Genomic DNA, 14,948 nt, shown 5'->3' on the forward strand with positions numbered 1-14,948 from the left:
GCTATTAAATTTGCAAAATGACTCTCGCTATAATGCAAACAAAAGCAAAGACCATAGGAAGTTCAGCGGTTCTGAAAACCTTTGTCTAATCGTAAGCAGGTGTGTGATGGGGCTGAGACCTCATTACTCATGTTGACTTTGATTTCCCCCCCTTTTTTTGTCATGCCTGTATATCCACACATGTGCTCATCACTCATTTGCAGAGTGAATCCTCCACCTCTGTATTGTTATGCCACTTCTCATGCCGTTGAACAACCCTTCTCCTGCCCTTGGTGCTGCCGAGCGCACATTCCCCATTGACTTTGACTCCTGAGGAGCAGCGAAGGAGCGATTCAAAGGAGCCCTCAGTGGGGAGGGTCGGCCGAGACAGAATACAGATCAGGCCAGCTCTTCTCCTCCTCATATTTGTCCTTGGAGAGGAGAGAAGGAGAATAGATTACCAACTTCTTACTCTTCCAACTTTTGGCTGCAGCGTTAAGAGACTGGACTCCAGACAGGAAACATTAGGTCATGTTCTAGTGAGTCTTCATGGTCAATTTGTCCTAATCTGCACCGGCCTCGACAACCTTTGTGTGTTTAATGAGTGTAATGTACCAACTGTCCTTTGGTCTTGTCATGCAACATCTTTGTATGCATGCAGCGTTACAAAAATGCACCTGATAAGCTCCTTTTCCTGTTTGAAAACTTTCTCTGTCCTTCAGGCTTGTCCTGATAGGAACACTCCACAGCACATTTATCTCTGTTTACAGTATTTTCTTGCTAATTAATAAAGTAAGATAAAGTCATGTCTGTGGAGGAATTTGCTTCAGCATGTGGACATAATTTTTTTCATTCAGCTTTTTTTCTCAGTGGCTTAAGAAACTCTTGACCATTGATGTCATGTTGTCTAATAAAGAAACTTAATCAATCATCTGTAGCATATCTTGAATCGCCCTCTTCCTCTCTCTCTCTCTCCCTCTCAGGTAACTACCAGCTCTCTCCCACTGTGAACATGCCACAGGACGACATAGTGATGATCGAAGACGATAGGCCGCCCCTACTGCCGGCCCTGCTCTCCGACCAATCGTCCTCCAGCTCCCACGATGATATGGGCTTTGTGGGAGAGAACCCGGTGTCCTGGATCCACGAGCTGCCCAGTCAGAATGAATGGTGAGCGAACTGAATTATTTATTACATGTTTGTATATGAGGTTTGACTTTCAGGACTGTCACTGTGTTTCTCGCTCTAATCCAGAAAACTAGAAAATCACATTGATTCAATATTCTCCAGAAATGAGAAACATTAAGTATAATACATTTTCAGTTATTCAAAGTTATTTCCCAGATGTCCTAAGTAGGAAGGTACAAACCAGATTACCTGACTACAGACCAGGAAATATTATTTTTACATCACACACTAGGTTTTTTATGAGAAAGGTAAGAACTGTTGCTTTAGGGCTGTATTTGGAACCACACGATGTGGGTACACATCTATCTTGGTTTATAGATGCAGTTGTGTAACACTGTGTGTGTGTATGTGTGTGTGTGTTTACTTGTACAGATGCCTTTGTGAGGACCATTTTGAGTTGCAACCTACAGAGTGAGGTTAGAATGAGGTTTAGGTTAGGCATTTAGTTTTGATGGTTAAGGGTACGGTAAGTGGCTAGGGTATGCATTATGACAATGAGTGTCCTCACTAAGATAGATGTAAAAACATGTGTGCCTGTGTGTGTGTGTGTTAAATAATGGATGACTTAGCAGCAGTAGTCAGACTATGAGTAAAAAAACTCTCCGGGACTCGACTTTCAACTCCCCAACCCCAACCACCTCTGGGATTTCAGTGCCCCACTCAGTCTATATCTGAACCTCATAATAAAATGTGGAGCCAGCGCCCATCAACCCTTTCGGGAAACTAAAGTCTCTTTAGGGACCCGTTTAAGCAGAGGAACCCCGACAGTCTGCAGGAGGAGGGTTTAAAATTGTATTACTGTGCAATCAGCACATAGCCATCTTCTGCTTATGTTTAAAAATGTGTTTTTCAAAAACTCTGTATTCCTGTCAGTGAAAGGCTGCCTTTAAGACAGGAAGTTATAGCTGGCCTCCCTCTCAGGTACAATCACCCACTCTAAAATTACATGTGGCATTTCCTGTATAATTGCAGTGTTCAGGTACAGGAAATCACAGGGCAAGACATCGAATCATGTCCTCTTTTTCTCATCTGAATGACTACTTTTTCACCTACTGGTTTCTAGCTCTCATTTTTTTATTCTATTCAGAGTGAGTCATATCTTTTTATATGAAGGTTGCCGTCCTCTCTTGTGATTGGCTGGGTGGGACACGCAGCAACACAACCACGACCTGAAGTTTTGGTTGTGTTGTGTTTTCAAGGTGGAATGACGGGTGCCACGAGATGCTTGGATTCTTTATTTATTTATTTCTAGTATTTTTATTTATTTTTCCCTGGAGACACTCTTTTTTTCTCTCCCTCCCTCTCTCTCTCTCTCTCTCTCTCTCTCTCTCTCTCTCTCTCTCTCTCTCTCTCTCTCTCTCTCTCTCTCTCTCTCTCTCTCTCTCTCTCTCCCTTATTTATTATGAATGAGTAGATTTGCTCATTGTTCATGTGATTTCAGAGGTTTGTCATAGTGGATTAGGTTTGCAGCATATGGCTGAACCACACTCAGGCGTCCCAACACATACTCATACACACAATCCCCCGCCCCACACACACACACACATATGCATGCATGCCGTAGTGTGCTACATACCTCTGCCTTGGGTTATGTAAATATTTCATGGCCTCAAAGTCACAAACACAAAAACACACACATAATATCAAAAAATCTGCAATTCTAACAGTTGCTTAAACACATCAAGTGGTGTGTATCCACATTCTGACTAAATTATACTGTTATACTGTTTCTCATTTTCCTTTTCAAGTTCCCCCAAACATTCCTCCACATACATACAACACATACACACACACACAGACACTAGCATTAACAAGCATACCGAGCCAGCAGGGGATGTGGGTCAGCCAGACTCCAATGTATTGGAACTGTTACTTTTTAATTAAGCTCTTGCAACAGTGCAGCCAGGGCCCTGTACGTGTTGAATATGTATTGTGCAGAGCTATGAAAGTCTCACCTATGGCCTCCAGTATTATACAGACTCCCTCCTGGGAGGCGCCTCACCAAGGCCACAGCTATACACCTACAGTGCATACACAAAACACACAAAAAAATGGCCGGCATGCTTGTAAAATAATTCTTATTCAGGCTCTCTCTCTTCTTGTCCTTTTTTGACCCAGTGGAGTTAAAAAACTTAGATTTCCCTTTCTCTTCGATTTAACTTCCCTTATTTATTTATTTTCTTTGGCACCAGTGATGTATGTGACTTTGTTCACGATTTGAATAGCGGCCAAGTTCGCTGTTAAAAATTAATTTAATTTGACATCTCTCTATAAATGAAGGGGTAATAAAAGGTCATTCCAGCTTCTGGTAGTGGTTATGATAAATGTAAAGAACTACTAATGTAAACAAAAATCCATTAAATCCGGCTTTGTGTTTTTTAATATACTCATCTTCCTTTGCTTTTTTTCTCATCCGATTCCGTCTCATTCAATGTCATACAAAGTTAGAAATATACATCTCAATATGCGTCCTCGAGAAAGCTGCTTTCAGACCTGCAACTCCAAATAATCTTGTCTTACAAGCTGAATATCCAAGTAGGTCTGTGTGGGAATACAGCAGGAGATTCTTTCTTCCGAGGATTCATCGCAAGCGCGTGTTGATGATGTGTCTAACACACAGCAGACGCAAAACTAAAAACAATGCAAATATCTCAGGATGAAAGTAAGGTGCCAAATACGTAGATGCCAACAAGGATGCCAAAACGGAATGACGAGATTTAAGAAAGTGTTGATGCGCTTTGAACAAAAACAATTGATCGCCGCAGCAGAATCTGTACGTGACGTCCTGCCTCCTACATGTAGCTCCATCCCTCACCTGAACGCTCTGGAGATATCTGTGTTGTTGTGAACACATCTGAGCGGAGGATCTCCTGCTGCGTTCTCCATATGTGAAAGACAAAAACACTGCACCCAGTTCTGTGGACATTCTCCGGAGTTCATGTTTGTTAAACAGCTAATGAGATTCTCCTCTTTTTCTCAGCACGTTTCTACAGCGAATGACACAGCCCGTGTGTTGCTGTGTTAATGTGTAGGCCCCCAAGAAGAATGGTTGTTGAATGCATGAATGCCATTTCTCACGAGACACATAACTTGACCCACTTTTTTCCTTGTCATCCCTAGACAATATCTAATGGGTGTGTGATCTGTATACCTTTGCCTTTTAGTTTCATTGTGAGAAGGCATGTGCCTGTTCTGCCTTCTCTTGTAGGCACTACAAGCTGTTCCTTTGTTATGAACCACAGTTGCACCATATCAGCTCTACAAGTCTCAACTGAATATAAAAAGGGCTATAAATTATGTAAACAAATACTTTTATATCTCTGTTAAAATGGTAATGTTGGGATACCCAAGCTTTTATTTACTACTGCTGTATTACAGACTGTTTTATTAGTATTATTAATCTTATAGACTTTTTATCAGCAAGGTGTTGGTTTTGTGGAGTTTATTGAAAGTGTTTTTTGATATGAGGCCGTTTCTACCTCCAAACTTTTTTGGAGATACTTTTGAGATGCCTTTGAATTGATTGCACTGCTCTGGCGCTTTGTCAGGCAGCTGTTAAATACTATACTGGTTTAAGGCAGGGTGTCAGTGTGTAGGGTCAAAGGCTGTGTGAATGTGGACCAGTGTAGTGATGTAAACCAGCATGTGTTTTATGTCTGGTTCCACTGGATAAATAAAGTCTGTAAATTATTACTATGCATATCTGCACTTAGTTCATTGCAGCGTTGGGTCCTGACCCGTCACATTAATTCCCTCTGCCGTGTCTTACCTCCTCCCTCATAAGTTTGAATCTCAAGCCAAACAGGAAGGGCCGCGTCTAAATGATTTACAGTGAAACAGATAAGACACATTGGCAGATATAGTGGCTTTGCAAAATGATTTGATTGAATAAGAAGATGAAAGGGCTTTTTTTCCCTCAGTAATGCAATATGCAGTGTCGGAAACACAATTTAGTGCACAGCTCCTACACTGTAACACATGCAGGTTCATCAGAAATTCAGAGGGCTTTCTTGCCAGATGTTGATGAAGTGCAGTTGCAGGGTGTGTTTGTTCTCACTAACCTGGGTCCAAGCCCATTTCAAGCTCTAGTTACGCCTCGTATGCAAATAATGAACTCTTTGTCTTATATAAACAGTTAAAATATGGACGTCAGATATCAGAGATTCCTCAAAACTATAATTTAAAGATGTACTGTTCTGCAGAGATGCTCCCATCAGCTTTCTGTGTTCTCAGGCTTCTAAAGACCAAAACACTTGGGAGTGTTTTACCTTCCATTTTGACTGCTCAGTTCCATCATTAATGCCCGAATGAATATTTCCCTTTAACATTGTTGCTTAGTAGTTGTTTTAATCCTCACTGAGATGCCTTCAACTTTGTCCTTCAGAAAAAAAAAAATACTTTTAAAGGAATTTGCAGGCAGACTTACGTCACAATGTAGCATCAAAACAAGACAAAACAAAAGGCCCTGAGCTCAGGAAAAGTTTGTTAGAGTCAAAAGCATTCACGTACAAAGTTCTAAAGGACAACAACTTGACTTTGAAGCTGAGGCAATCTCCTTGGTGTTGTGTTTTTCTCTCCATGAACTGCTTATGGTCTCTATGCACATTACTAGTTTAGAAGTGTTATGATAAACCACTCACTTTTATATTTATTCATTTAAAAAAGGACAATCCACATAAATTCATGTTTACATATTCATCTACAGTCCCTGGTAGGTTGATGCTCAAAATCATGCAAATAACAAATAAACGTATAAATGTGTTAAGACACAAAATTATACCCAAAGGCACAAAGCATATGGAAAACACAAACGATTAGAAAAATATATTTAAATAGAAGCACATGTGGCCATGGTAACAATAATATATCAATATCTTTGTTAGAATGTAACATTACAGTACAAAAGTACCACTTTATGAATGTATCAAGTCAGTTATCGTTATTTACAATGTCCTATAACTTATAATCTATACATAATACATGGCAGCACTGCTAGCCTGATCCTGTTTGCTTATTTAATTAAACACAGTGCTATATACAGAGAGAAGTTTACAGCTTTCCCCAGATAATCACTGTACAGGATAGAAGGCTTGGGCTCTATCATTGATCATACAAGGTAAAACCTGCAAGGGCTTGTTGTGCTGTCTAAGTCATGAACGCACCGTTTTCTCACTTGTACGAGGATGGGGTGTGAGACTGTGCAGTGAGTCAGTTGGTGCTGATGTGCAGGAAATGAGCCAGGGGGTGTCCGCAGCTTGCTCATCAGTCTGAGGTTTAGGAAATGATACACAACATCACTTAGAGTCTGGAACTAACTACTCACAGATCGCCCGTGGCACACAGGCTACTATTACCATACCAACCACTGTTATCGTAGCTGCCCCGCAGACCACCTGAATGTTTTACTAAGTGCAGGACAGAAGGCAGACAAGTACAGTTAAAATTGGATAAATGCTACTTAAATTACAATTAATTCAGTGCAACTTGCTCAATTATATATTGATTGTTTGATTGGTTTAATTGCTCGACCCCCTATTGGGAAGCCCTTTGGGTTTTTAAAAGTTTTTAAAACTAGTGAGAATTAAATTACGGGGCAAGCCCAGAATGGTAATGATTTTTAGAAAATAACTATGAAAAAAAGCCGTGCAATTTATAAACTCACAATAAATACCCCATTCCCAAAGATTTGTCAACACAAATGCTAAAAACACAACACTGCACAACATCCTAACATCTAGTGAGTTTAGAGTTAAATGTTGTAACACCTATCTAATGTCTATTTCCGACTTTAGTAGGTGTGAGAACAACAAATGAGCTTGGAGAGGAAAATTAACCTCCTTAAAAAAGAAAAGTTACTACCCCACTTGCACCACCGGGGGCACAGTCAATCTGAGCGAGGCTGACAGAGGATAGGTGCCAATTGTCATCGAGGTGAGAGAGAAGTGAGAGAGACAGTGAGAAAGAGAGAGAGAGCACTAGACTGTGTCTTTCTCTTTTTTTGTGAGATGTCACAGGTGGAAAAATCATTTCCCATGCAGCTATGACACAGTCTGTCAACCAGCAGAGATGGAACAGGACTCCAGAAGAAAAACACACACGCTATACTTCCATCTTTATGTGGGCGCCCCTTAGCCCTTTAACCATCTCAAATAACCCCAGGACCAGCAACAAATGTCCTAAATCCCATTCTGTAAAACTGAATCCAAGATTGAAGTACAAGCACATACACATTGTTCATGCTGCACCGACAGACTTGGTCTCATGAGTGTTTAGATACATATTGGCTGGTAAACAATTTCACAAATTAACATATAAAGTGGAAAAGGTCCGCATAGACACGAACAAACAAACTTGCAAACCAACACTGCAGGCAGATTGCCTACTTCAGTTGACTCCCTAATAGTCTCTATCATCAGTAATGTAACTAAGAATCACAAGTGCTCTATTAAACATGTGTTTTTCCCATCAAGCTATCAGCATAAGTACATATGAATGCAGCCCTGTAGTGCACGCACACACACATCATTTGACTAATCTCGAATGTCCATTTAAGTTTGCAGCGACTTTGACACAATGCAGTACACCCACACCCACACACACACACACACACACACACACACACACAGAAATTGCAGGCATTCCTTAAATGCTAATCGCCTGCTTTATGAATATTTACTATGTCTCAGTGGTGCTTCCTTGCTACAAGCGTGTCATACATGCACTCGTTTCTGTGCTCACCTTGAGCGTGTTTATCTGCACCTTCTCAGGTTGTGTACTACGTGTGTGTGTCTGCCCTACATCGCCTCGCTGTGACAGGGTGCAGGTGAATCTCAGCATGAATGATGCCATAGTAACCTCCACACACACTTTCGCCACACAGAGTATCTCACTGCCTGGTTGCTCGCAGTTGTTTCCAGGAGTCTGGAGAAGACGTCAGCAAAACTCAAGAGCATCCGTAGCCGGGGAGGCACTGAATGAGGGGTCGACACAGTCAGTCTTAATTGATCTCGTTCTCTCCCTCTTTCTCTCTCTGCAACTTCATCACAGTTAAAAGGGAATTAAAGCAAATTGCAGGTGCCGCTGCTCGCCTGTGTGGCACTGATGGAACAGTTTTATTTTACAGTCTTTAATCTTTAATGGCTGCAATTAAGCAAGTGAAATAAAAATCTGACAGGAATTTCATGTTTACAGACATTTTGAAAGGGGTTAAAGAAAACTCTCCATTGGCCTCTTTTCCCTCCAAAACAGATGCAATAGTTCAGCTGCTTGGTGTGCGCTGGTGCACCTGCCAGACATACAGAGCTCTGCACCAACTTCTCATGCAGGGCTTTATGCAGTGATTGAAGGCACCCTCAAGCTCCTTGGCCCAGCTATGCATTCATGCGGTCAGCTGAATTGCCCCTTTCCAAACCTCAGAAAGACCAATTCAGAAGCACCTTACCGAGCATTACTCTGCACCTCTTGGCCCCTCTCCGAAGCGTTGAGACGGATGCACAGAACCCCCCCGCTAGTCGATCAAACTGTGCTGCACTTTTCTAAGACGTAGGATGCTTTGAGACTTACCTCCTCGGGGTCACTTTTAAATGAGGGTAAGAAGCATGGAGAGCAAGTCAAAAGAAGAAAAGGAATTTGAAAAACACACAAGTCACCAGGGTAAATTGTGAGCACATACGGCTTTTAGCACACACCACTTAACAACAAGGCCGATGTGCAGTTTGACACATTTAGCTTCCTGCGAGGGAGACAGGAACAAGTTGATGTAAAATGCAAGTTAAAGCTGTGGGTTTTGCCTGTGAGCAATCCTCAGGCTAGTTAATTTTAGATGATGGGAGGAATTGGAACGTGGAGGAACGCATCTGCTCGGAATGGTGAAAATTGCTTTTAAACACTGTTTAAAGAAGGAGAGATGAGAGAATGTATTATCCAAATGGATTGGGCCCACTATTAAAAATACCCCAGAGGCTTGGACAAAGATGGATGGTCTGAGGAAGAAATTGTGCCACTCTGCAGATTATTTAACTTGTCTGGGCAGTCACATGGTCAAGATACTTCTCATTTCCATCCATCCAATACATTTCTCATTAAGTATATGACCAAAGTGAACAATTCAGTGGTCATCTAAGTCCAGTATAGGGGACAACTTCATAGAACCACACATCTTTAAGATGGCTTGTCTTTCTGCTTGTTAGAATTTAAGGAACATGTTGATCAGAGCAGAGAGTTTCAAAGCAGCTTCATTAAAACAAGCATTTATATTGGAAAATTTATTGCCAGTTGAGAATGAATATACAGGGTCTGCAACTGAGTGCTGAATTTCTATTAATGGCCTGTACAAGCTGTGAGTCTGTGTGCCAGCTTTGAGTAGATTAGAAGATTAATTCAATCCTTTCAATGCTTTGGTAGAGTAAGTAGCACCATCACAAAGTGCCACATGTGTCCACATTTGTATTAAATAGCTTTAAATTTAGTAAGAAGTAATTATATACTTAGAAAGGTAGAATTTGTTATATCAAAGGGACAAGTTAAACAGGGTAGGAAGCAGTGGTGTAGAGGGTCACTGCCACCTCTTCAAATACACATAATTACTCATGCATATTATATTCATGGCTACATGGTTATTCATGCTTACTCCGACCTTAGTTCAGACCCCCCCCAGGTTACCTTGGATCCCAACCTGGGTGTTTGGATGTTTCTCTGTGTGAACCAAAGTAAAACAGAGGCAATGTCAAAATGGCTGCTCAACGTAAACCAGCAAATCTGATGTCCTACCAAGTAAATTTGCACCTCTGCTGGGCTGTCCCTCTAAATGTCACTCCTACTGCCCACAGACTTCTCACCACTGCTGCTCAGACAAGCTGGTTCCTGATTCATCCCAACCGTAATTGCTCTCACACCTTCGCCAACTATCTGTATCTGCGTGACAGGGTTAGGCATGATCCCACCTGCTGGCCTCTCACTTTTGCTATGTTCTATGTGTGTTCAGTTTCCCCAGGAACATAATCTTGGCAAGAGCGAGGGAAATCTAAATTCAGGCTGAAAATACGTCCTTTCTCGTCTGCATCGTCTCAGTCACGCTCCGACAGATGACATTTGCGGAAACAGAAAAAAGGAGAGAGAGGGCAGGCGGTTTTTTGTGGGCTTGGAATGATGAGAGGAGAAAAGTGAGGGATGATGAATTAATGAATAATACATCTGTGCTGTCATTCCCCTCTTCCTGCTCCACCTCCCTCTCATCCTGTGTCAGCTGGAGTTGGTCCTTTGAGGCAGTCTGATCCTAGTTGGGATTGTCAGGTGTGGTCGACAGCAAAGTGACACGTTGACGCCAGCTCCTTGGTGGCACATGAAGCGGCTCTTTCGTTAAATGGGGTTGACGTCCCAAATAAGAATTGTTTGCATGCAAACAAGTGCCAGCAGAATGGATACACTGACAAAAAAAGCTATCCCCTCCCTTCTACTCCACATTTATATCCATATTCACGTGATCAAGCTGTAAACAGTATCATGGAAGATCTGATTACTTGATGAAGCTTCTGTTGTAAGAAGCAGGAATTCAGGATCTCTCGAGGTGACAACACAACGATCCTTTTAATGATTATAATGTATGATCGTCAACAGAACAAAAGAAACAGCGCCAGTGTCCTCACTAGACGAAAAGCAGTATTATTGTCACAGTGAACCTCTACGGACAGGCCTAATCCCCTGCTGTAACCAACTGTTTCCATGATGTTACCTCGGCGTTCGCCAGTGAAGACAAGGTGGGTCTATCGGCGTTTGCGGACCTTAAGGGGGATTTGGAGAACAAAGGAGAGAGCCGGGGGGGGGCTCGCTGAGCCTCGCGGACCGATCGCGACGTGTGATCTAATTAGCATATGAATCGGAGTCCAGCCGCTGGCTAGAACCTCTCTCTACTCACCATTGGAGGAAACCACAGACCCTTGAAACTAATGTCACTCGTGATTGGTTGGTAGAAGTGTTGCTATTGGTCACCTTATGGGTCATTGCAGTGCACACGTGGGGTCACAGCATTCCGCACGTGGGGTAAGCCCCTCCCACACAATATTTATAATAAAAATGTATATATTAATATTTATTATTATTTATAAGTAAGCCTTTACCAAAAGCACTGCAGTTAATTAAAACTAAACATTCATGTGATGCTTGATGTTATAGGTGAACATATTGTACAGGGAACAAATGTGAACAAGGTATATGTGGAGTGAAAGCTTTATTTACATACAGCAAAAATATTGTACAAAAACTCAGATGAGGCTTGAAATGTTTCTCTGCAGCCTCTGGGTCATGACTTCTTTGTGGGACTCTTCTCCAGTGTGTAGACGTCTGTGGTGTGTAGCTGTGAGATCAGTGTAGCTTCCAGTCTTATATGAAGTGTGGGACACAGGTCGGTGCACTCCTGGCTGTGGAAGGATGGATCCATGTCATCTGTCCCGCTTCAATCAGCTGTAAACACATTCAGTAAAATTAGCACAGTTCAATTACAACATACACCTTTACATGTAACTGGAAAATTATTTAATGAATATAACCTTACCCTCTTTCTTCTCCGACAACTCCTCAATGCTGATGTAAGGTCTGGTCGGATCATACTGGCTCATAGTGTGTCTTTGTACGTCATGGACAGGCAGCTGGAAAACAACACATGTAACATGACTTTATTATTAATAAACGGAAATAGCCGCGCTGCATCACCGTTGGAAGATCCACAGCAAAAAAACACCAAAACAATTCAAAAACAGTTACTTACATTCAATGGCTTAATTTTCTGCACATTAAATCCGGACTTTCAGCGTCTCAGCCTAACGCCTCTTTGTTTGTGTGTGTGTGTGTGTGTGTGGAGGGGGGGGGGCTGAGGCTGTGAAAACATACAGAAAAAAGTCACGTTGATGAAAAAACTTAACGAGAACAAACTGTTACATCTAAGTAATTCATACATATTTACACATGCACTAGATCTGCTCCAGCACTCGATGCTGTATTCGTATTTTAGCAACTTTCTCGCTATCCCAAAGAGTGGCGGACATGCTTTCAGATGTAGGGTTAGCTTAGTGGTTAGCTTGGCGTCTCTAGCTCACCGTAACTCAGGGACTGTGCTTCCGTCTTCTCCGCCTCGACTCGTCCACACCGGGCCCGCGGCTCTGCCTCCACACGCACTCATCTTCTCCTCCAGGGAAAAGCGTCGTGTCGACTTCAGCAAGTTATTTACCCCGAAGACAGAGTCACTCGTACGGGACAAGCTAAACACGACCCGCTTCCTGTCTGCGGGACACTCGACGCTGCTGCACGGCGTTTACGAGGCTCTGATTGGACGAGTCCATCAGCTGATGACGCGAGCGGGTGACGTGAGCAGCAGTGTTTAGTACATTTACACACATGATTCACGCTGTTCTGTGTTCGTAACCTTATAGTTGAATGCACTTATCGTAAGTCGCTTTGGATAAAAGTGTTGACTGTTTTAATGGAATACTGAGAAAGTTTAATAACAACAATTAGACAATTGAAGTTCAAATTATGAAGGAATTTAAGCTCTATATTGTGTCTCCTTTATATTTAAAATAATAATCAAACTGAGTGGAGATGTATGTTGTATCCAAACAGCCGGCTGCTGTGTTTTGTCACTGTGCAGTCCATGGGGGATTAAATATTACACTGAAAAAATAAATCATTAAATCAATGAATGTTTCATAGCAATTTTGAAAGTAGTGGTGAAAAGGTACCATTTATAATTCATGGAACAGCTTAGTTTGCCATTGACATGTGAATTTGATGCCAGTATTTTGGAAGGACAGATATTTTTATGGAAAGCCAGTAGAAGTTTGGAGCTTACAGGACACAGATGATCATACCCAGCATCATTTATTTGCTGGAAGAGGTGTGGTTTACACTTCCTCTGTGCATTTAACCAGCACTATTGAAAAAGTGACTGTAATCATGCCACTCTGTACAGTTGTTGAGATTTAGGATTGGATGACAATAAAAATTTGAAATAAAGTGCATTGTTTCATTTCTTTTGACTGCATTGACCTTTGTTCGTGGTATACAATATAATTCATTATAGCACACTTACTTACTTAAGAACAATTTAAAATTTCAGGTTTAATATTTATTTTAAGCCTGGTTTACTCAGCCAGATAGTTTGTTGGTGCCTCTTACATATTGGTGTTATCTGCTCTCAGGGAAACTGATTTGCATTTGTGAAGCTCAGAGCATTGTCATTTGCATGTGAAAGCGTCCTCTAGGAGTTGGAGCAGGGGGGGTCAAATCTCAACAGCTCACAGGCTTGACAACTGCAGGAACCCTGAGCGTTTCCTTCGCTGCCTGCAGATACGTGTGAAAGTCATTAACCGAAGGATGTGCCAACACTTCTCTGCGACACAGATTGACACAAACGCTTCTTTTCATGCAGTGCCTCTCATGCGTTTAACATTTATTAGACTCTGCATCGCACCGCCTCTCCTCCCCTCTGTCTCCCCTCGAATGGCAGGATGTTCTCACCTTAATTGTAAATGCACTCCTCTGCATTCAGATATCCGTGTCCCCCCCCCCCCACACCTCTGAATCTCCTTTCCTTGCGCTCCCCTCGGATTTTCAATTAAGATCCAGACAGAGATAGAGGATCTCATAGAGAGTGTGCTTTGGTGGGCCGGGCCCTGCCATCGCTCCAGACGTATTGGAGGAGGGGGGTTATTGAGTGGCCATGACCCCGGAGATCCCTCACCTCACTGGGATATCACACATCTTCGCCAGGCCTCCTCTCCCCAGCACGAGATGGAGGTGTCCTTGAATATACTAGAATAGAAAAAGAACATTGAGTGTGTGTGTGTGTGTGTGTTTTCATATTAATAGATACCCCCTACTTTATTATAAAATATTCTTTGTTTGCATAATCAGTGGATTAAAAGGTATGCTTTTTGTTTGACTCTTGGAAACATGATTATAATTTGTTTTTGTCTTTCACTCCCTCTCTCTCTCTCTTTTCTTCACTGCGGACGGCAGCTCGCTCAGTCTGGACGCAGACGCTGACACTTCGTTCCAGAGGGAGGGCTTTGGCCGGCAGAGTATGTCCGAAAAACGCAAACAGTATGAAAATGCGAATGAGCTGGAGATCATGAAGACCCGCAAGTCGAAGAGCATGGATCTAGGTAAATGCTACACTACGCTAACCATATTTAACACATGAGTCAAGAGTCTGTTCAAAATTTAAGCAAACATTCTTATTTTGTTTCTCACCAGTTTGGGTTAGGGTTTTAAAACCAAAAGCCCAACATAAGAAATTGTTACAACAATAAACACCATCGACACAAACAGTCCAACACTGCGAACGAGTGAACACAATATCTGGGATTTTGTTACCTTTGGTGTCACAAGTCCAGCCATCACCTGTCCACCCGTCCTCGTTTGGCTTCCACATCCCATGGCCTTTTGTCCAGTAGAGCATGGTTGAAAACACAAGAAAAAATAACAACAGCCTTTTTAGTGACTGTTTGGTGATGGGAAGGCTGGCAAGACACACACACACACACACACACACACACACACACACACACACCTTCAAAAACACAGCCTGTATCTTGGGAAGAAAATGCTGCCTGAGCCTCTCCCACTGTGGCTGAAGCAGCCGCTGCCTTCTCTCGGATCACTGGCTAATCATAACAGATAACAACTACCTCTCTTCCACAAGGCGCCCAGAGACCTGTAGAAACCTTTGACTCTCCATCAGACTCGTGTAGGTCTGGACGACTGCACTCTGTGGGTTCCACCTTTCC

At 42.3% G+C, this 14,948-nt stretch overlaps 1 protein-coding gene and 1 long non-coding RNA gene across 2 annotated transcripts in view; one reads left to right on the forward strand and one right to left on the reverse strand.

Moving 5' to 3' along the window:
• LOC133026865 (partitioning defective 3 homolog) overlaps positions 1-14,948 on the forward strand; it is a 345,261-nt gene that overhangs the window by 214,351 nt on the left and 115,962 nt on the right. The window contains exons 16-17 of the mRNA XM_061093848.1: positions 963-1,149; positions 14,179-14,324. Of these exons, the coding sequence (XP_060949831.1) occupies positions 963-1,149; positions 14,179-14,324 (333 nt within the window). The remainder of the gene's footprint in view (positions 1-962; positions 1,150-14,178; positions 14,325-14,948) is intronic.
• LOC133026867 (uncharacterized) lies at positions 11,374-12,519 on the reverse strand. Its single transcript, XR_009683235.1, has 4 exons — positions 12,258-12,519; positions 11,930-12,037; positions 11,717-11,810; positions 11,374-11,625 (listed from the first exon to the last, which is right to left on the reverse strand). It is a non-coding gene; the product is annotated as an uncharacterized LOC133026867 (long non-coding RNA).

This window comes from Limanda limanda, chromosome 20 (genome assembly GCF_963576545.1).
Source record: "Limanda limanda chromosome 20, fLimLim1.1, whole genome shotgun sequence".
Classification (NCBI taxonomy): domain Eukaryota; kingdom Metazoa; phylum Chordata; class Actinopteri; order Pleuronectiformes; family Pleuronectidae; genus Limanda; species Limanda limanda.